General features: G+C 36.1%; 1 protein-coding gene across 2 annotated transcripts in view; it reads left to right on the top strand.

The window, feature by feature from the left end:
• LOC137391103 (nostrin-like) overlaps positions 1 to 24,113 on the top strand; it is a 48,307-nt gene that overhangs the window by 288 nt on the left and 23,906 nt on the right. Inside the window, exons 2-5 of one of the 2 annotated variants that reach the window (XM_068077463.1) lie at positions 7,720 to 7,872; positions 15,349 to 15,434; positions 21,722 to 21,802; positions 22,653 to 22,715. In XM_068077463.1, coding sequence (XP_067933564.1) covers positions 7,780 to 7,872; positions 15,349 to 15,434; positions 21,722 to 21,802; positions 22,653 to 22,715 — 323 coding nt within the window. In that variant the 5' untranslated portion in view covers positions 7,720 to 7,779. Of the gene's footprint in view, positions 1 to 7,719; positions 7,873 to 12,642; positions 12,963 to 15,348; positions 15,435 to 21,721; positions 21,803 to 22,652; positions 22,716 to 24,113 lie in introns of those variants that run through there. The other variant, XM_068077462.1, reaches the window with a different exon arrangement.

Raw genomic sequence — 24,113 nt, 5'->3', positions numbered from 1 at the left:
ATCATCCCAAAGAAAAAATAAAAATGCGTGAGATTTTTGCCCCATTTTCCACAATTATATATATATATATATACTATCATTGATACGTCAATTGCCCCAAAACAAAATCTCACGCATTGCCCCACTCTTGGGTTGACAGGTCTGCCCTTAAATCATGCCTCGATTGGACTAAGTCAGTTGCGAGAAATTTGGAGCATCTTTATCAGTATCAAAATGTAGATTGTCGTATTTTTAAAGTTATGGCTCACCATAACCATTAGTCATAGCAATGATATGCAGCCCCCCATGGGGGTTGTATATCATTGGTAATAGTTAGAGTAGACTCTATCAGTGGTAGTATTAAGCCTTTTCCTATCAGCTTGGCAGTATTAGTAGCTTTATGAGTAATTATATCATTGTAACTTGTTAGTATGTAGAAAGTCTTTATGAACATTAAAAAGGCCATGTATCAACTAAAACAAAAAATACAACATCCTCTTTTTTTGGAATGAGGCTTTGCAGTCGAATGTATTTGCAAGTCGAGAGTAATGAACAGCATCTAGTTCATTACATAATCATGGCAGTAATACAATGGAAAAAACGTTTCACTTAGATCGAGGTTTTCTTCGATCAAAGGCCGATGGTGTTTGGGTTAGTGTTTCTGTTGATCTTGGCAAACCGTCAGCCATCCCTAACATTTGGTCAGACATTGGTGAGGGTAATCTGTTCATATCATCACTGGCTGTTTGAGAAATGATAGTTAGTCTATTAGGCCTACTCAAGAGACCATGCTCTGTATTGGCGTTATCGTTTATGGTACTGCTGGTTTTATTGGGTGTGAGATGTAGGCTACTCTGTTTCTACTAACTACATTGGTACTAGTGTTCGCAAGATAAGATCGTCATGCTATGTGTTTTTTTACCACTTCTTCTGAGACCCATTGTCCTTGCTGTCTAGTCTCCACGAAGACATCTGAGTTGATAGAAAGACTTGGTAAGCCTTGTTCTGTCTTTCTTTGTTTTGTCATACTGTTTTTTCTGTATTGGTTTAATCTGTTTTAGTTTATCTCTAGCATGCGCAGAGGTTGGTCTGAGGTGATCTCCTGTGACTGGCAGGCCACCTTTAATAGACCTGTTGAATAGCATTTCAGCTGGTGAGTAAATGGTTCCGGTAATGGAAGTTCCTTGATAGACTAGTAGGAAAGGATAAACACCTTACCCGAGTGTTCACATTTTTTAAGAACAATTTGATTGTCTAAAGATATCGCTCAGCCATACCATTTGACTGCGTATAATTCGGGCCTAAAGTATGAATATTAAATGACCATTCTTTGGCGAAGTGCTTAATCTGATGTGCGTTTAAAGGCATGCTGTCAGCCATGATAGATATTGGCACTCTGTGAACAGCAAAGATTGATTTCAGTGCCATAATAAATTTAGCGGCTGACCTTCCTTCGAGCATTCGAAGTTCTGGGAATCATGACAGGCAGTCAACAACAAAAAGTTTTTTTTCTTCTGGAATTCCAGTATATCAATAGCTAAAGCGTTCCACGGTAGCTCAGGTATACATAGGGTCTCCTTTTGCTGTCGATTATTAAAGATAGCACGTTCTGCACATGAACCCACTTTTAATGAGATATCAAGATTTATTCCAGGCCTGAATACAGATCTGGCTGCATGATTCTAGCATTTCTGTATGCTTTGATGCCTAGCATGAATCATAGAAAGAATCTTTTCTTTTGCTGCGAAAGGTATCATTAGCCTCTCACCCAGATATATAAATCATCGTTTTCATATAGCTCATTCTTTACAAACCAGTATGGCTGCGAGGTTTGTGACATTTAAGCTTTGCACTTTTTGTTCCAGCTAGGAAAAATGACATCATGCAGCTGTTTTATTACTAGGTCATCAGAGTAAGCTTTCCTTAGCTAATCTGCTAGCTTGTCAGCTATCTGTACAGTATGTACCAACACAATTTTTCCAATCTTTTTTCTCTGTGAATTTTTTGTCTTTGAAAGCCGTAGACAGGGTATCAGCCAGATATAGTAGCTTTCCAGGAACATACTGAACCCACATTGTATCATTCTTTGTAGTCGTATTAGAAGCCGTTGCAGTATGAGTGATGCTTTTTATAAAGGCTTGCTTGTGATAGACATAAGTGGTTTGCGATCAGGCTCTACATGAATGGAAGATCTATTGGCATAGCTACGAAATCTCTCGCATCCAAAGACAATGGCCAACAACTCCTTGTCTATCTGAAGGTAGTTAGTTTCAGCAGAAGACAAAACTCTTGAAGCATAAGCAATAGGATGTTCCTCCTGAAGCAACACAGCTCCCAAACCAGCTTGTGAGGCATCCACCTATGAATGAGCATTTTTTGACCCATCAAAATAAGCCAGCACATGATCACTGCTGGGCACGTGCTTGATAGACTAAACAGCTTTCTCTTGTTCTGCACCTTATACCCAAGGTGTTTCTTTGTGTAGAAGTATTCTCAGTGGTTCAGTCCGAGTAGACATGTGGGGAATGTAGAGCTTGTGAAAGCGCAGGGTGTCTAGTAGTCTCTGTATGCCAGCTACATCAGTTGTGGATAGCATGTCAACAATAGCTTGAACCTTCAAATGATCAGTTTGGAAGCCCTCGATGGAAACATCCAAGATATCACACTTCCGGCTGATAGAGTTGAACCTTTTTCTTTGTTGAACTTTACATTGTACTCTCTATTCCTTTCAAGAACTTCACAAAGATTCTCATCAAGATTTTCATCATTTTTTCCTTAATTGCACCATACACAATCAGATCATCAAAATAGATACACACAAGCAAGTCACCAAAGATCAGCTCAATACGTTTTTGCGAAAACCTCTGCTGCCGAATGTAACCCAAAGGAAAGTCGCTAGAAGCAGTAGTGACCAAACAGAGTGTTGAATGTAGTCAACAAACACAGGAACATGCCTATACTCATGTTTCATATCGAGAATAGTGAAGTATTACATTCCCGAGAATTTGAAAGCAATATCTTCTAGTGTTGGAATTTTGTGATGTTCTTATTGAACCACTCTACTGAGGTCCTTGAGATCCAAACATATGCATACTGAACCATTTTTCTTTTCAGCACATCCCATGCTGCTCAACCATCTGGTGGGTTTATCAACTTTAGTTATTATTCCTGCAGTCTCCATACGGTTCAGTTCACTTTTCTCTATCTTGCTGATAGGGATTCTTTGGGGAGAACGGATGACAGGTTTTACATTTTCATATAAGGAAATATCATGATTTTCCATGAGATATCCAACGCTTCTGAAAACATCTTGGAACCCATAAATATGTAAATCACTTATGTCATCAACTCGCTTGATTAGTTTTTTAGAGTCGCTTTCTTAGATCATTTTAGTAGGTTCAGGGCCAGTCAGAGACTTTTTCAACACAAAGCCACTGGCCGTCAAATAATTTTTAAAGCTTTTTCTAAACTTTTCTAGTTATCAGATAAATTGCCATTAAAGCAGAGTTTCTCAAACCTTTCATAGTAGCAAGCTACTGGCTACAAACCATTATACTAAACAAAGTCTTCATTAATAGTGGATTCAACTCAGTCAGAAAATCAAGTCTCTCCAAATAGTAGTAGAAAGGGTGTGAATCAGTTGTTACACTGCCATCGTGTTGTATTTTCAAGGTAGTGGTTCACTTTAATCGTCAGTCGCTTTAGAGTAGAATCTATCAGTGTTTGTATTGAGCCTTCTTTTATCAGCTTGGTAGTATTAGTAGCTTTATGAGTAATTATATCGTTGTAACTCGTTAGTATGTAAAAAGTATTCATAAAGATCAAAGGCGCCGTGTCTCAACTAAAAGAAAAATACAACATAGATTATCTGTTCATGCCACATCTGAGTGATGTAAGTTTCTTGTCATGTCAAGCCATATTAAATCAATATCGATGTTGGAAAGAATATATTCTTACATTTAGGAGTAGTAATAGTATGTTTGTTAGGTATGCATCTACTTGATACATCTTGAAGTCTTTAATTAATTAGCCAAAGTAAAGAACACGTGGACTACAGAAAAACCACAAAAAACAGTGAGACAAGCTTGACTAGTGATGTTTTGGGTGATTTAATACAAATTCTGTTGTAGTTGATTAATAATGCAACTTTTGGCAAAAAACTTTCAATTTGCCATATTTTGTCTGAATACATGTACCTTTTTTCACTTTTTAACTTCACACTTTAATGTAACAAATTTTGCCGTTGCACTTTTCGTTATCTTATGTGAAGGCTCTATTTTACAAGTAAATCATTTAATAAAAAATAGTTAGTCGCTAGTCCTATATTATAAACCAATCCAAATTGTAGACTATCTAAAGTAATGAATAATTTTCGAATTTTATTAATCTATTCAATTATTTTCTGTAATTAAAACAAGAAAAGTTGTTACGCAGCGCCAAGCTGCGACGATGGCGCACCAACCTCATTTTTGCCGCCAGCTTTCACAACCACGGCGATACACTCCCACAGCAGAATGATGTAGGCCATGTACACCATGCGTGTGCACCACGCACCATTAATTTAACTGTTTTATTTGTCAACAAAAAAAAGCATTTAACATATCTTGAAAATTATTTGCCTTCTAGGTTCTATTTTGTACTAGAATATTAATTTGTCGTGCGAAATCATCGCATCATCGATGGGGATTATATATACTGCATCAATGCAATAAAAACGCATTACATGAGTGACAGCGAAATATTATGTTACCAAATTACTGTAAATGGCTGCTTGAACAAATAGTTTTTCATTTGTTGTTTTTTTTAAATACATGTATTTGTAACTTTACTCATGCAAGAAACGTAGAAGTCTTGATGACAGTTATGGTTGCAAAATCGAAGACTTACTTGATGATATTTTGATGTACCCAAAAATTATGCTCCAAAAAGTATTTTGAATGAGCAGCGTATTAAACTTCTATTCACTGAAACTCGATACAATCTGCTTCCTCTGTCAGTCATGGAACGGATTTGATCTGTGAATGCGACATAACACTATTGTGGTAAAAAGTAACTCATAGTACTTGCTACTAAATATTCAGTCTGTTCCGGATGTATTGAGGTCAATAAAAATCTTTAGGTTATCTACATGAAGTTTCTTAGCTTTTGAAGAACTCTGACCAACTTATACAGTACACACTGTGAATTCATTTTAGCTGTTTTCTATGCTCCAGATAAATGTGCAAAATTGGTTCTCTGTAAGCCACTAAACTCTCTAGTCTTGTTTTACTTTTCCCACTTCTGGTTTTTGTGAAGCATCAGACATTATAGATAAGTACAAGTAAATTAAACATTGACATACCATGTTGATAGTATTATATTATGTTAATTTTAATTATATGCAGATGTGGATAATAATGTTTGGGTAAACCTTGCATAATGACCATCTGATCCTTTTTCGACAGGGTTTTTGTAGCAACCAAAATTTTTTATTTTGGAATAGCAAAGATACGGTGCTAAGTTAGGATATACTACTACTAAGGAATATATACTATTAAGTTGATAAGCAGCTAGCACAATAAATACTCAGTGTTGCTAGGGATGGTCCAGTAGAATCAATCACCCTCCTGATCAGGTAGAATGATTAAACCTTTTTTACGCTTCAGTAGAATTATTAGGTTTGTTTGTGGTAGTTCAGCGATATTTAGTTTTCTTCTTCCGTTTTTGCTATAGTCAAAAACTCAAAGGCACAAATGAAAACTCTAAAGCTACAACACTGAAATCTACATGCCTACATTGTGAACTGACTTCATACATGAAGATACAACTATGGTATTCACTAGTTACTCTAGTAACTAGTTTGCCTTTACAACTAGGATGGTAGTTGTAAAGGCAAAAAATGGTCACATTTCAGATTTTGCAGAAGAATTACTAGTCTCTAGTTACTCTAGTAACTAGAGTCACGTGTCTAGTTACTCTAGCAACTAGTTCTTCTGCAAAGTCTAAAATGTGACCATTTTTTGCCTTTACAACTACCATCCTTGGGTATAGACTCATTCATATTAATTTATTCATGGTTGATTTTACGGAGGATAGACTATTTTATAGCTGTTATACCATTGTATTACATGGTGCTGTAAAGCATAGCACAATCATTGATGGCACCTTACATACACTGTAGTCATGTAAAAAGATAAAATATAGGCCAAGGTTTAATGATGCGTTGAAATTATAAGTGGGCGGATGTAAAATCAATTGGCTAGTGGTCATAAGTTGATAGATGTGACATCACATGGCTAGTGTTTATAAGTTGTAGATGTAACATCACTTGGCTTGTGTTTATAAGTTGGTAGATGTAACATCACTTGGCTTGTGTTTATAAGTTGATAGATGTGACATCACCTGGCTAGTGTTTATAAGTTGATAGATGTGACATCACCTGGCTAGTGTTTATAAGTTGATAGATGTAACATCACTTGGCTTGTGTTTATAAGTTGGTAGATGTGACATCACCTGGCTAGTGTTTATAAGTTGATAGATGTAACATCACTTGGCTAGTGTTTATAAGTTGATAGATGTAACATCACCTGGCTAGTGTTTATAAGTTGATAGATGTAACATCACTTGGCTTGTGTTTATAAGTTGGTAGATGTGACATCACCTGGCTAGTGTTTATAAGTTGATAGATGTGACATCACCTGGCTAGTGTTTATAAGTTGATAGATGTAACATCACTTGGCTAGTGTTTATAAGTTGATAGATGTAACATCACCTGGCTAGTGTTTATAAGTTGATAAATGTAACATCACTTGGCTTGTGTTTATAAGTTGATAGATGTGACATCACCTGGCTAGTGTTTATAAGTTGATAGATGTGACATCACCTGGCTAGTGTTTATAAGTTGATAGATGTAACATCACTTTGCTAGTGTTTATAAGTTGGTAGATGTAACATCACTTGGCTTGTGTTTATAAGTTGATAGATGTAACATCACCTGGCTTGTGTTTATAAGTTGATAGATGTGACATCACCTGGCTTGTGTTTATAAGTTGATAGATGTGACATCACCTGGCTAGTGTTTATAAGTTGGTAGATGTAACATCACTTGGCTAGTGTTTATAAGTTGATAGATGTAACATCACTTGGCTAGTGTTTATAAGTTGATAGATGTAACGTCACTTGGCCTGTGTTTATAAGTTGATAGATGTGACATCACCTGGCTAGTGTTTATAAGTTGATAGATGTGACATCACCTGGCTAGTGTTTATAAGTTGGTAGATGTGACATCACCTGGCTAGTGTTTATAAGTTGATAGATGTAACATCACCTGGCTAGTGTTTATAAGTTGATAGATGTAACATCACCCGGCTAGTGTTTATAAGTTGATAGATGTAACATCACTTGGCTTGTGTTTATAAGTTGGTAGATGTGACATCACCTGGCTAGTGTTTATAAGTTGGTAGATGTAACGTCACTTGGCCTGTGTTTATAAGTTGATAGATGTAACATCACTTGGCTTGTGTTTATAAGTTGGTAGATGTGACATCACCTGGTTTGTGTTTATAAGTTGATAGATGTAACATCACTTGGCTTGTGTTTATAAGTTGATAGATGTGACATCACCTGGCTTGTGTTTATAAGTTGGTAGATGTGACATCACCTGGCTTGTGTTTATAAGTTGGTAGATGTAACATCACTTGGCTTGTGTTTATAAGTTGGTAGATGTAACGTCACTTGGCTTGTGTTTCATATTTCTATCAGGATCTTCAGTTAAGGGTCAAGGTTGACGCCAGTCCTGACGCTCATTCTCTATCTTACCCCATGGCAGGATCGCTCTCAATCAAGTCTAAGTTTGAGAAAAAAGAGAAGAATCTGATGTCCTACACCTCTACATTATTTGTTACCTACTTTTATGTGAGTATTTCCTCTTTACCATTCTGGATGATGCGAATATGATTATATAACCGCTGCTATAAGTTTTGATATATAAATGTTTTACTATAAAATGATTATTTTATACTCTGTGTATAGTATTAGGTTTATTCCGTCTCCATGTGAATCACATACGTCGAAATGCCATAATGTACTTTGTCAGTTCAGAGGTGCAGCATATACGATTATCCGTCCGCTGAGCATACAACCTGCTTGTTGTAGATTGACGCTAGTAAGTATGTAGTTGGGTTGCATTGCAAGTTTTGCTGTAGATTATCGCTTTGAACAACTGAGTTTTTGCTACCCATCATGTCTTTTGACGATTGAGTTTACTAACTACTGCGAGTTCAGAGCGGTTATCAGTTGATGACCACTATCAACCGTAGCGCTTGTAATTGTAACTGGCTGTAAGTTTGATTGCATGGTTGACAAGGTTCATCCTTCAGCCTCTGATTTATCAATTGCTTGTGATGCTTGCAACTTTTTGTCTTGCTGTCCTTCTGATATTTAAACTGCATGTCCCGTTTAGTTCTGTAGAATTTCATTGACTCTATTTTCATATATACCGATTCTATAGGAATAATGTCAGCTGAATGCTTTTTAAGACATTTAGTTTTCTTCCCTTCTACTTTAGTTGATAAAACATTTGTTGTTTGTTCAGCAATTCACAGATTAGTATTTAGCATTTTTAGGAGTTGTCTGCTTTTGTACAGCATTTTGACATTCTGTGCAACTTCCACATTTTTTATTTTAATTTGCTTGACAGATTTTAATAATGTATTATGGTACTTACTGTAATAGGCGCATTCTTTTATAGCGTTAAAAATAAATTAATTTGATGTGTTTATGAAATATCTGACATCGCATACCAGCTACCCAATCTTAGCAATATAATATTGTTCGATATTATATGACATGATAAAGTTGGTGGAATATTAAAAAACATGTCTTGCCATGCTATGTATAATCTTTAGCCAAACAATTGATCAGGCAACATCATTTCTCTTGTACCACTGTGCTGGTTTTCAGCAAACTGGTTTAAATATATTATGTTACATTATTATTTATTGAGATTAATTACATGAATTTTATTTAGATTGTTTTTTTGCACCTTGTTGTCAACATATTAACAAACATGTTCGAAAACTCTTCAACACATGAGGTCCCAGGTTAACATTCCTTAAAACGTTGTTTTTCACTCTCATTACTTTTTTAAACAGAACTGTAGTGACTCCAGAGAAGAACATCGAGCAGAAAAAAGTACAGTTAACTTATTCTTCCACTTTAGTTATTTATATTACATGTATGTACGGGCACACACATATGTATGTACATATATACACTGTATTTATACATATAGATATATATAAATACAGTGTGTGTGTATATGTTAACTGTAATGTAAAAGTTAATGTAATGTTAATATATATATATATTTTTCAAAGTTTGTGCATGTGTCTGTCTGTGTTTCTGTGTGTGTTTGTGTATGTCCAGCTATGGCCATTATAATCTTGGAATTAAAACTCCGCGTTCTGATGGATTTGAACTTATGGAGATTGTAACGGCAAGTTTTTTATCAAAGCATAGACATATTGATCAAAGACATTATATACCGTATGCACACGCTAAATGACGTATTATTTGAAAATATGAATTATATTAACTCTATGAAACACGATGCTCTTTCGTGTTTTCTTGAATTGCTATTCTCAGTTTTTCGTAAGGCTCAATTGTTATATTGCGGTCAAGGCCTTTTCTTTTGTGCGCAGACAATCGTACAATCTCCGTAGGAAGAGCCTCTACATTCTCTCCTCATTCGGTCAGACAAAGACAGTACGATATACTGTACTGTATACAGTATACATATCCCGTATCCTCTTCGCGATGTGCATCTTATCCACACATTTATCATATCCACACGCTAAATGTGCACTTTTTATTATTAATTAATATTATCGTTTGCATTTGCTTTTTTTGGAAATTTTTTAAAAGGTAATTTTTTGTTGCCATTACCTATTTTTTAATTTGTAATTTTTAAATGGCCGTTTTAATTTCAAATGGCCCGTTACAATCCTATTTCCGTTTTTTCCTAACGTTTTTTTGCCAGATCTGTAAAGGCTAAATTCTTTTCTCGTGGACAATTGTATTATCTCGAGTAGGAATAGCCTCTACATTTTATCTCTGTTCGGTCAGACAAAGTACCAGACAAAGACAGTCCGATATCTCATTTTTACGTTTGTACCAGTATCGAGAGGTACCAGTATCACCGAATTGAAAGTGTTTATGGATAGCTTCTGCTGCAACAGTAACATTTATACACACACTTCTATGCACTAATTATTGTTATTATTAATTCAACATATTCAGTATTTTTATTTTGTTTTCTCAGTTCGTATTAATTGTATCATTGCCAAATCATTTTTCATTGTAATTGTAGCAAAACAAACTTGATTTAGCCATTACTTGCTAATTATTTCACATTTTCACTTGAACACTTTTACAGTTATTTTATTTTTCTTCCTTATTTATTTGATCCGCACAAAACATTTACCTCATGATGTATAATTTGAAAGTTACAGTTGTTTGACAAAGTTTAAAAACCTTTACATATGCTAAAAAAATTTCTAATTTATTTAAACTTCACAAAATACTTTTCACATGATAGAAAATTTGAAAGTTAGAACAGTAACCGTTGTTATTTGTTGAATAAAAATAACTTTTCTATGCAAAGGTTTTTATATTACTTGGGCAACGCTGGGCATTTATCTAGTATATCTATATATATAGTTCAAGTAATAAACTATTGCTAAAAAATTTCCATTTTTGTATTTATATATATATATAAATATACTGATGAAGAAGAAGGTTGCAGTTCACTATATATTGCACGTTGCAGTTATATATATATAAATATATATATATATGGGTCTTTCCATAGAACTCGCCCACAAAGTGTGATTAAACAAATCAAATATTTCACGTTTAAATAATCACAAAGTAAAAACAGTATCATAATGGATCAGTGTTTACTTGGATAGCACCAATCCAAACATCAGTTGACACAAAGTACGACTTCCAGCGACCAACACTTATTGATATAAAAGCATTATTATTTGGTGTCCCTGACAGTTTTTGTTGCAAAAAGTGTGACATGAAAGCATTGGGGTCTGAAATTTTGTTAATAATCTGAAAAATTTGGTAAATATATTAACCAAAAGATAGAAACACATTATATGTCTGCTGAAAGTTAACATTAATTCAAATTATTTGCTTATTGTTTGCAATTGGCAATGGTACCAATGTAAAAGGGACAACGCATCACCCGGTGTCCCTGTTACATCGGCAACCTGTATTAAGGATAACTAACCTAAATAACTGGAATCAAAAGATGTATGATGTATGAAACATGTATGATCACTGTTATTGTATGTTGGAATTAACATTACTTCAAATTAATGACAATGTGTTATCATTTGGCAATATTACTAATGTAACAGGGAACTGGTGTCCCCTTGTGTCTCTGTTACATCGGCAACCTATATGTATGGTAAGACAGGCAATTGTTTTATGTAAAGTAGCCTATATTGTTTGCACTCCATAGTTAACTGTTCTTATGGCATTTTAACCTTATTACCCAAGTATTAAAGCAGGTGAAGGATGATTAAGCTTGTGTCTTTTTGTTGAATAAAAAGTTTGAATAAAGGTAACTGCATATTATATAGTTTTTGATGACCAAGTGGACATACCATGTGGCGTTACTCTTATTACGCTTTATTTTCTGTCTGTAACTTTTGTGGTATTTAGAACTTTGTTGATGAGTAATTGTAAACATGGTAATTAGATTTGTCAGAGCTATTTTTGATAATTGATGTATTCACCTAAAGGTATGATATGGTGTCCCCTGTTACATCGGCAACTTGTCCCTAACCTGTTGTAGTAACACCAATATACTGCGAAATTTACCAACAACACAGCAGAAAACTGTTTTGTTTACAAGGTTTGAATAGTTATGCTTCCTAAAAGTAATGCTAAATCTAGTGTAGGAGTGATTTGAGATTTTGACCTCAATGTCACACTTTGTGGGCAAGTTTTATGGAAAGACCCATAGCCTATACATATATATATATATATATGGAAAGGTGCTGCCGAATGTGCTGACCGTGTCGAATAATCTAACCATAAGAATCCATATTTCAAGATTATTAGTCTTTAGTAATTGTGCAAGAAAGTTGCATTATACCCAAATACAACTGTTATTTCCAAGTAACAGTACTTCAAGTCTGCTTACTTGACACAAAATCTGTATTTAGCCTGACCTATGTAGCTTCACAAAATAATATTTTGCCTCACTAGACAAATTCACGGGTATTCACATTTATTCAATAAGGTTTCACGCCTTCGGTGATTAAATACAAAAATCTATAGGGTCTGACTTGGTCAGATTTAAATTTGTGGAGTTGTGTACCTCTGCGAGTGTTAACTGGCCATGTTATAGTTGCACTGTATATTTTTCTGCTGAATAATGAGTGTAGTTGTTAGTCCATCTAGTTTTTATTTTCATTATTAGTTACTTTTGACTGACTCATAGGGAAAGTACATCTTAAGCGTGAAGATGGAAACAATTGTTTGTTGATTGGACAGTGCATTGACTACCTGAGGCGTTTGATTGGTTGCACTGTAATCAATTCACTCGGCATGGAGAAAGCTTACACGGGATCTCCCATTGATATGCTATCATAATTCAGTGTTGAGATAGCAAATCACTAGCGCCTTCGTCATCTCGAGTTGGATAGTAAATACTTTATCTTGGATTATTTCATGATATGAAAAACCATAGATAAGAAGGCTGATATAAGGAGAGCATGCCAAGTGTGAAAATGGATACTCAATATAACATGTCTAGGAGGATACATCACTACGTCTCTTCGAGCATTGGATCATTCAGGCAGCGTAGTCGGAGTCGTAACCGTAGAAGAAGCTATGCAGTTAGCGGATCAGTCAGTCGTAGATCTAGTGACAGCAGCATTTCTGATGCCTCTCATCAGAATTGTCGCCGATCACAAATCATCGATGTAGGTGATTCTATAACTCGCTCAAGATTCGGGTTGTCAGTAGGCCTTGTGATTGCATGGCTCCACTTGAGCTTTTTCCAGGTAGCCTTAGGCGCTCTTCATATTGTTGTTGTTATTTCGACCTTGTGCCTTTGTTTATGCAAGTGGTTTTGGTTTCGTATTCACTTCAGCAGCCAAAGTGTGGTTGCGTTATTTGATGTTATTTATTTACCTATAGCCTAGTAGATAGAGCTACGCTTGTTGTGGAGATACTTAGATTATTTCAGCCTTAGCTGTAGTAGCGGTTGAAGCACTTCTACCTCTGACATGATGCTTAATGTCTACATTGCAGACAATATCTTAAAAGGCTGTTCCGCTGAGCCATTGATTGAATGAACGAAGCATTGTGTTGCAGTCCCTAGTCACTCTAGTTAGCTATTAGTTGAGCGCTAACTTGATACCTCTACTAACTCTACTAACTCCAATTCTCTTGTAGCTTAGCTCCCTCATGTTTCCACTAGGCGTATTGCCAAGTTAAAGTATGATTCACCCTATCGCCTGCAATAGCCTGCCGTATTTCTGCTCCAGTTTATACTCATCCTGTCTATTTACTATTCTATTGTGGCTACACTTAATCCACATTCAGTTGATTTTCTTGCGGAGGTGTTCATTCCTTTCTTTCCCTTGTGACAGTTCACCCACCAATTTCAGTAATCACCAATAGCTGGACTCCTAATCTTGCCTGTTTAAACTCCTAATTTTCAATGGAATTATGCAATGTCTAGCTATCGGCCTCCAAGGAGTTAACAGTGTATTTCCTTTAGCCGCAGGAAGCGCATCTTCATGTGTGCATCGTCTATCAGCATGTGGTGTCTGAATATCTTTCGCTTCATCGAAGTTGGATATCGTCAAAACGTTTGTTGGAGTTAATTTATCACATCATAAGTTATTCATTGTGTCAGATAGGTTTCCTAAGGCAGTTGTATTGCGTGACTTCTCTTTATAGGTTCTGCAACTGGTTAGGCTGGTAGCGGATCTTTTTAGTTATACATTTATGTTTTCAGATGTTTCAATGACACATAGCTCTTATCTGATCTTTGGGTTTTTCACATAATTAGTGACACAATCCATTTAAAAATCTACAGCCCTGCTATATGGACTGTTTTCCTTATGTAGCAGACCACCTGCTGCATCTCTCACATTATTTTATTGTATCCTTCCTGTCTTATCAGTGCAATTAATGCAACTCCTTTAGATTCATACCCTTCCTTACTTTCAACACTTCATCACTTCATGAAAGCTTCATCACGCCTTTCATCTATCAATACTGCCTCATCAATTGGTTTTGAGTGCTGACACTCTTTTATCTGTATCCACTGAAAGGTGTGATGGTTATGTCTGAGCACTAGAATGACGCCGTACTAATTGACTAGGGGTGCTATTTCATTGCATATACATAGAGCTTCACGATTTCAAAAAACCATCAGGCGAATCAATATTGTGAATAGACGATTCGCGAAACACCGCTATATTATTATGTAAAAAACTTTTGAATTTTCGCTAATACTTTTTTGGTTATTTTAACTTAGAAAGAAACTGTTTTGTGTTCTTGATAACTAGAAATATTTATTTCATGAATGACCATGTGCTTGGAAGGGCATGGAATGAGCTTATTATAAGACTATAAAGCCCATGCGTTTTTGTTCCACTATCGCTCACTCCCGAAAATAGTCAGGGATGAGCTAAATCGCCATTACACGATTATGTCGTTTATACGATTGGCGATATCTCTTTAAATGGTGGCGATTTTCAAATCGTTTATCTTAAAAATCACCACCAAATGATTAAATTGCCAGGTTGTGAAGCTCTAATTGCATCGACTGTAGACTGTAGAGGGTACTTGATGGGCCATATATGAGGCAATCGAATTTTAACTGCATGCCTCAGAATCGTAGAAGAATTTTCGTGGTGGTATGTAATCACTGAGCAGGGTTCATTTACAGTCGAGGGCCCGTGATAGTAGATAGTCCATCAATATTATCGTATGTGTATAATGTCGATGTATCATTAAAAGAACTAGTCTGAGATCTTTATATATAGTATAAAATTTGCAGGATGCAATCATCGAACGCTTGGAAACACTATTTGAAGTACACTAAAATTGCTTATAATAGATTTAGCTGTGTGCCATCCTCTCATTAATGAAGAGATCAAGAAGAAGTCAAGAATAAATTCATGGATACATGAGTTTATTCATGGCTTATACATAGATGGTAGGCATAGAAAATGCTCATCAGGTACCTCTCCGTTCAACGATAGACATTTTTATATATTCTCCCCAGTTTATACCCTTATGCATACAGAATCCTAACTCGCCCTTACGTTAATATTGTTATGTATTTAATAGGGAATCGAAGGGTTTGATGAGCTGAGACAGGTCATAAAATCAGGGGCTGACTCTAGTCGAGAGATCGCTGCCATTCTAGGTGACAGGTAAGCTTTCTCCTTGGTTTCTCTGTCAGTTGAAAATTGTTCATTAAGATTCTTGGTCTTGTGAAAGTGATGCTAGGTGCTTCGCTGGGCACTTGACCAAAGGACAGTACAAGTTACTTGGGTATGAATGGGTAAAATGGGTATGTTGTTAACTTTATCCCTTCCTCATCTAGTACTAATGTTACTACTAAATGTTACTGCGGTGAGCAATGCTTGCAATCTTGTTTAGTGTTACACAATATTAATATCACTATTTAAATTTGACTAGTCAATTGTATAAGAGACATTATATAAAAACAGTAGCCTACATGTGAAATCCCCCATTTTGCCATATTAGATATACAAAAGCATCCCGACCTTTGATGTACTACCATTTGTGTTTATGTGAAGTACGGAGTAAGAAACAGAACAGCTGTATAGTTGTCAGCATATAAATGCAACATCAAGCAATAGACAGACTCATCTAGATTTGGTTTTGACAAATCAAATATGAAGTTTGTAAAACTTTCATGCGTCTGTAAGATGAGTCTGTCTATTGCTTGATGTTGCATTTAAATGCTGACAACTATACGGCTGTTCTGTTTCTTACGCAGTACTTCACATAAACACAAATGGTAGTACATCAAAGGTCGGAATGCTTTTGTATATCTAATATGGCAAAATGGGGGATTTCACATGTAGGCTACTGTTTTTATATAATGTCTCTTATACAATGTCTCTTATACAATTGAGTAATCAAGTTTCAATAGTGACATAATGTGACGCATAATAATATACTTAACGATACACTTGTAATAAAAGACTTTGATCTTTTAGCAAAATGGAATCATTTGACATTGACATACATGTAATTATACGTGTATCAGGGTATATGTTTTAGACAAAGTTTAACACGAATATACAATTGAAATTTATAATGTGACTAATAGATCGCCGCTTCCTTTGTTAATATTTTACACGGTCTTCACTTTACCAATTGATTACAGTTATGTCGCTTGTAAATATCTCTTACAACAACAAAGATACTATATAAAAAGTTAATTATTCTTGAGTTGTCAAAATTTACCTCAATGGTCAACTTATTGCTATATGATTGGACAACTACTAGCAGTGTATGTATTAATTTCCCTTTTGAATTGTAATATCACAGCCAACATTGAGGCCTGTATCTATGTTCCACCTTAGGTGTTACTGCAAGCAAGCACATGTCACTGATACATCTGATTCTGCAGATAAAGCACATGAAATGTTATACATGTATTAATAATAGCCTACTGGCTTAATTTACTGGATCACCAATAGTTTAACACTAATATTGTGTAACGCTGACTTGTGGAGTGCTGGTGATTGTTAGGACAACCTGCAATCAGCTGCTTCCATCTATAAAATTATAAAGTTGATCAATTTAGCATTGCGCTACTGCCATCAGTATGGATGCTATGTGTCCTGACCTTGATAAACTCGCTTTCTGCCTGTCAAGATGTCGACAGGTTACCCAATACCAGGTCCAACATGCAAGTGCAGAGATATTTAGAATTTTCTGTAAAAGTTTTAGAACGATATAGCATATTACGTGAAATTTTAAAACAAAGTCCAGTTTGTGTTAAAAAGTCCGGTTTTCGAATAAAAGAAACCAATGAATTTCAGCGTGTCTTGCTCTCCAAACAAGCGCATTTTGAAAACCTTGCATGGAGTAATTATAGCAATTAGCATTACAGGTTTAGCCAGATGATCAATAGTGGTCCATTATAAAAACTATATTTGCATCTATTTTGTGACACTGATTGGTGGAAGAGACATTTCCTCTTCTAGTCATCATTGTCGCGAATTGTCAATAACTTAGCATGTTCTGTTTATTGGTTTATTGTTAGTACTGTACGCTGTTATAGCCAGATAGTCTAATAACACTTATGGACATTTACTGTTGGTTGAGACACTGCAGGTGCTCCGCGACTGAACAGCCCCATCTATACTGCTAGGTAAAAGAAGCAAATCATAGATTCAAGTGAGCTGTTTGCCCACCAACCACTGCTACACGTCTCGGCTACAAGCCACCTAGCGCTAACTACTCTAGTCACTGGTCATTAATTAGAAATACCTTATACAGTGGGCAATCATTAAATCACCCCTTAGCTTGTTTTAATCATCATAATGTAGTATTCTTATTTTTAATATTATTTTTGTGTCCAAAAACTCGGTCTATTACGATGGTAAGAAGAAGAGCTTGTGATCGTGGGTTCAGACGTCTGCCACTCCTAAGTCTGCTATTCTGCTAAATTCCTCCGACGTCTGCTACTCTTTGTTTCGCATAGAGTTGCCCGCCTGTGGTGTCCCCTTAGACTTGTCCTTGAGCAGGCCAAATAGCGGCGCTCACACTATGTTGATAGTCGTAGTTGTTCATTTGTTTTAGATGCTGACCTCCTTTGACAGTCATGTTATATTTAGTTGAATCTGCAAAAGTGTGTTTCACTCAACAACTCAATGGCGCATAAATATTGCTTGCGTTTGTTTGAACGCTCATCAATGCCTAATAAAGAATAGCAGCTCTTGTGGAGCCATTACGCACAGCTAGTAGTTTAGTAAGAGGCCACATTAACCAGAGTGATTTGCTTTAGGTAACCTCAAGGTAGGGCATTAATAATCGAGGAACAGTCAATTCATCGCTTAAGTCCCTCCCTTTCATCACATCATTCATTTCTTATTGTCAGCTCATGGTGTTTGTTGACACTCAAGTAGCTTGTGATATTCCTTGCATCCGTGACATGGTCATCTGTGTCCTATGCGTAAAACTGCCCTTATAAACATTGTTACAATTTAGTTGGCACAAAACCAGGAATATGCTGCAAACTTGTGATGTTGTTATCTTGTCAGGTCATTAACTTGTAAAGCTAAAGGCTGGTTCCCACTATAGTTGTGAACGTTTTCCTTTCGGCGTTCATTGTCGATTTTGTGAACCGTAAACCGATGGCGTCGATGAAGCAACGCGGAAACGTCAGGAAAGTTTGCAGCTGTCCAACTTTCCCGATATTTCGCCAAGCATCAATGACTGGTTTTACAATGTGAACCATTTTGGCGATAGTAATTCGCCGTCACGGATAGCATGGTTTCTTTATTTCCGTTTATCATAGTTGCCGTGGGAGTAGTATTTGATTCCAGCACGCGGAAAGAAAGAGGTTTCTTCGCAAAAGTTTAAAACAAAACGAGAACAGTATGTCACGGAGTATTCGCGGAAGCAAATGCGGATGGGTTTGTGATAGAATGAACATTGTTATTATCGACGATCATCGAAGTATTGTGGCATCAATGCCGAAATACGGCGATATAGCGCGAACCAGCCATAAGGCTGTAGGAGTATGTGAGGAGATGACCTCTGTTTTAACATGTGTCTGAAGATGTTTCTTGAAAGCAAGTTGGAGCTAACGTTATTACACAGGTACTATGTAGGTTTTGCGATCATAAAATATGAGATTTGTTTTCGTAAAGCCAATTCTCCCTATCCCCAGTTCCCCTGTTCACCCTATCTTTAGCTACTATTGAGGAATAACTGTGTATGGGCCTACCACTACACTGATAATCAGTAAAAGCACTATTTGTACCATTTGATATTGTGGTTGGCTGGCTTGGCATAACGCCAGGCTTCGTGTTTCTGGGTCATCAATTAACAGGAAGTAAAAGCCTTACTGATTGCTGTCTAGTTTCTGTTGACAGTTGTAGTACTTAATCTTACTGTAAAAACGAATGTTTCTGTTGTTGCGGTGAGCCTCATATAGTAGCTACTAAATCTTTGTTCATTTCTAAATACAGATTAAATCAACAACAGAAACAATACACTTGGTTTGTCTTAGCTCAATCTTCATACGGTAGTCCATCTTTGCGGCTTTCATTTTAGGCATTATTCCAATATCATCACATCATAGTTGCAAGTGCATTTTAGATGTACAGGCAGATATGAATGATAATTACATCATTTTATTGAACTTACTACCCGATCACGATAGCAATTTCACCATATGGTTCACTTTTTTAACCTATCTTACCGTTCAAACTTTGTTAATTGAACCAATTTTTAAAGTTTCTTTAGGATCTCTTGTAAGGTTATATTTTATTGCAACACCAGTATTCCTCGAACTATTTTTCAAACGATACCTAGCAACACCTATATCACAGGCTAAAAAAACAAACATTTGTATTGTTTGAGTGCAGGCATCTGACTGTATCAATTATTAGAGTAATTTGACCTATGCGTTGTTTCACGAGTGTCTAATAAAATAGCACATTATTGTTCCCATGAAAGATGAACACTTCCATTGCGTCCCCAACTACGGTTTTGAAGCTGAGTCTAACTTGTAATGTTTTCATTCGATAAGTTTTTCCATGAGGTTATGTTATGTCGATGAAACTATTGTGTGGTGGCATGTTGGGCTACTCGACTAGGTTTTGTGTTCAGATGTTGCTCAACATAATCAATGATCATTTGCATAGCGAAGTAAACAGTGTCGCAGATGACAGATTATAGTTGATGATATTCACGACAAATCATTAATATGACAGATCTTCCTCACACCATTTCACAATGTTGATCGGTAAGATTTTGTTGAAGTATTTGCAGTTCTGTATGAAGTAGAACTATGTTTATTATAGTTGTACTCCGTGTACAACTGCATCTTTCATCATGGATCTTTGACAGCCCTAGTTCATTTAGAACAGAATATACCGATGGATCATTCTTTGATGTAAGAGCACTTCCTAAAAATTTAATAGTCGCTAACCTGTGATTGTTAAGCCTTCATTATTTCAATTCACTAACCCTCCCCAGAGTATCAGCACTTACGCCACTATAAGTTTATTCATCATTAATTATAACAGGAATCCTATACATGGCAGTGTCATCAACATTCTTACTGTCTGGCTGTCAGATAACTTCATTGGCAATTTTTCTGAGCTCCATTTGTGATATGTAGTCTGTTTGGACTACTTTAGAGACATAACTGCTAAAATCATGTGATATGTAGGCTGTTTGGACTGCTTTAGAGACATACATGTAACTGCTAAAATCATGTGGTATGTAGGCTGTTTGGACTGCTTTAGAGACATAACTGCTAAAATCATGTCTCATATTTTATTTGTTACGCGTCAGCTCTGAATTACAGATTTTTTTTATTGTCATCTTCAAATGAACATTTTTGATGGATCATTAATTTCTGTTTTCTGACATCTCAAAAATAGTTAATGAACTGTTGGAGACTCATAAGGTTTTGGTAAAACCAGGTTTGTCATTTCTGCTGTTCATGTAATCAATGGTCATCAATGTTAAATCTTAGGAACCAGAACCGTTATGTTTTGTTATACCCACTCGGGATTTGAGTACGCCCTAGTGTATCCACAGCAGGCTGTAAAAATGCTACATGCCAAACTCCTAATTAATTTATACATATGATTCACCTGCAATGTTGTGAGTCAACTATTTTTGAGTCATTTTTAATTGCTATAAACAACAAAGGGGTGATATGAATTTAATGTTTTATTGTAAGCAACGTAATGCCAAAATTGTAGCTTTTCATATCTCCGAACTATAATGAACATAAGCAATTGGAAGGTTATATACCGTAAAACCTCTAATTGAACACCATGGCGCTCTATTTTTCAACCCTTCTTCTTTAGTGGCGGTCAATTAGAGGTGGCATTCAATTAGAGGTTTTACAGTATTCTCAACTTTACAACATAATTATTTGTTTAGTATTTCTTCATAATTTTGTCTTCTAGATTATGTTGTTCCCCGCTTTTATAAAAAACAAAAGATCACTAGCAGGCCAGAAAATCTAAACACTCATACAGCTGCATAATAATGCATAGCCATTGTAATATAACCAAGTGCTATTACAATAAGCAAAGTTTAGGCGTCAGCAAACATGAGATTGTCTTCTGATAAAAACAAAAAATGTCCCACCGACTCCCTAATCCTACTATAGAGATAGAGAGATAGCAGAACCTGGATTTGCTCATGTCACCTGAGCTTACTGACTGCAGTAACCTCAATCATACTGTATATGCTGGTTGTGCGAAGGTTAGGTTTAGTCTAGCGGAATGATATGCCTGATGAGATACAATTATATTGTTTTTATTTAGTCAAGATAGCAGACTTGCGTTACAAGTAAATATGTATGTATAGCCTTAGGTCTCCGATTGCTGGACCAAAGGCAGTTATAATATCACATACTCAATTACGGCCGCTGCAGTGCCTGTACCTAGTTGTCACGGATATAATTTCATCTCGTCTCTTGTTCTAGGGCTGCTCTGGAGACTCAGTATGCTAAGGGTCTACAAAAGCTCGGCTCAAGGCTTCTCAAAACATGCACAAATAGACAGGGGTATGGTCTACATTCAGTTACTCCTTTCGTCCATGTTTTATCCAATTTTTATCTCTTTTGTCAATTTCCCTAACTTCTCTTCCAGCAAGTCATTTTGCATTTTTTTATTGATTATTTGTCTATACATTGTATCATCGGCGGTAGACAGTGCCCTTCCATGTATTGAAAATATGGCTGCTCTTTTTGTACAATCAAGACTGATAATTAATCAACATCCTTTCGTAGGCTGTTGATGAGTTGTGAACATATCTCAGACCTTGTATCTATCGGTATTGTCTGCGACCAGGATTTGATCGATCTTCTCAAACATCGATTGTTGTAAAATTTTATGTTGCGATTTGCGTCAGTTAGTCCAGGATACTTCACATATCGACCTGATTAAACCAATCGGTGATTTTTCATTCCGCACCTTGATGAAAGTCGAAGTATTGACTAGTAATCATGCAAACAGTGCGTCACGGTCCACTAAAGCAATAAATCGCTCAGTCTCGTGTGTCTGCAAATTGTCAGCTGTATTTATTGCTTTGCATCATTACGCCTACTTTTTTGTCACAATCAAGCTAATATGTCAAGGCCAACTTTATTTCATTAGCGAGATTTTGTAACAGGGCCGATCTTTCCAATTATAATGATCTACTTGTTTTGATCTGATTTCTGTTGGTCATTTCTGACACGGTGTCGGTTCATGGCCATTTTCTGTTAATCTTCTAATGTATCAGCCTTTTGTCAATCAAATGGCAGCCATTATTGGTCTCTGTGGAAGTCTAATTATGTTGCTATACTTTTATTTACTGTTTCTCAGAATATATGATGTTTATCTAGTAAACCAGTGTTGCCCTTTCTCTGGTAGGACCACCATGGCAGCTTGGGAGGTTGTTGGAGAAGAGATAAACATGGAATCAGAGACTCATCAGTATGTATAAAAAGACTTTGTGTGATCAATTTATTTATTACCAGCTATCAAATGCGACTCGCTGCTTCGACATTCGACTCGCAGCTCCGACAGCTACAACTGTAGTGTCACCTTGTATTTGTATACATCATTAGCCTGGTTGCGCATTAACAAACAATAACGAAAAGTGGGAGCTGTTTTGAAGCTATCACACTGTTCTCTTGATGTGAATTGTGCTCTAGGGTGCTCTCTCATTATTTACACGTAGGGAATTCAGCACTCAGATCCAAATCGCTCATCCATAACAATCCTAGAAGAATTATGGTAGTCTGTGGTGCACAATGGTACTAGATAAGTAACTCAATTAAACTTCACTAGTAATAGGGAAGCCTCATTGCAAGACATAGCCTTGGGTCTTCATCAATAGTTAGTTTGCAGGCTATGATAATTAACTGCTTGATGTATGACAAACGTTTTGGGCGAATGCTAAAAGGTCTTGTATTGGATTCATCCCTAGGATGTTTTAAATTCGATAAAGTAATTATTTTGTAAACTTCACATTGTTGAAAGGGATGCCTCCTATTCTAAGGGATGCCTCCTATTCTAAGGGATGCCTCTTATTTTGTGAATATGCCCGGGTTTCGATGCATATTAAGTTCTTCCTGTCGCCGTCAGGTATTTCCCACGCGCATGAGTACAACTATTCACTCTGAACACACCTGCTAAATAGTGTGAAGGATTTTCCCTAATACTTTTATATTACTACACCTTCAAGAACTCACGGGCTATAGTTTAAATGCTGTCAGATTAATATTAACCCTAATATTTAAATAGGCCTAGATAGCTACACTAAACTGTGATGAACAGTGTTAGCATAGCCACATAACCCTGAAAGGATGACTTTCGGGTTATTGATATTGCCCACAGCTACACTAAACTGTGATGAACAGTACTAGTGTAACCCCATAACCCCGAAAGGATGACTTTCGTGTTATAATTGCCACTTCAATAACGTAGTCCTATGTAATTGAGACAATCAATTGACATAGGATAATCAACTTGACATAGTGATATGATGACTATGGAAAGTTGTACAAACTCAAACAATATCTGAGATAATCAGATATTGATAGACCAACGCTGTTCGGTGATAAGCCGTTACAGCCTAGAATAGCATAGCATGCGGCTAAAATCTCTTATCCACAATCTAGATTGATAGATATAACAACAAGCTTAATTTCACAGGTTATAATTCCTTTTATTTACTGATTCAGACTAAAACATACCTTGAATATAGAATAAGGCTTAGAATATATTCAGATAAGAGCAGGAAAAAGACTGAGTAAAAATAAGGTAACATATTATTATATACCTTCTAAACATAAATGGTAGACCAATAAACTTAAAGTCTCTATATAC

Source organism: Watersipora subatra, chromosome 3 (genome assembly GCF_963576615.1).
Source record: "Watersipora subatra chromosome 3, tzWatSuba1.1, whole genome shotgun sequence".
NCBI classification, from domain to species: Eukaryota; Metazoa; Bryozoa; class Gymnolaemata; order Cheilostomatida; family Watersiporidae; genus Watersipora; species Watersipora subatra.
The sequence above is the reverse complement of the archived record's forward strand: the minus strand, read 5'-3'. Positions and strand labels throughout refer to the sequence as shown.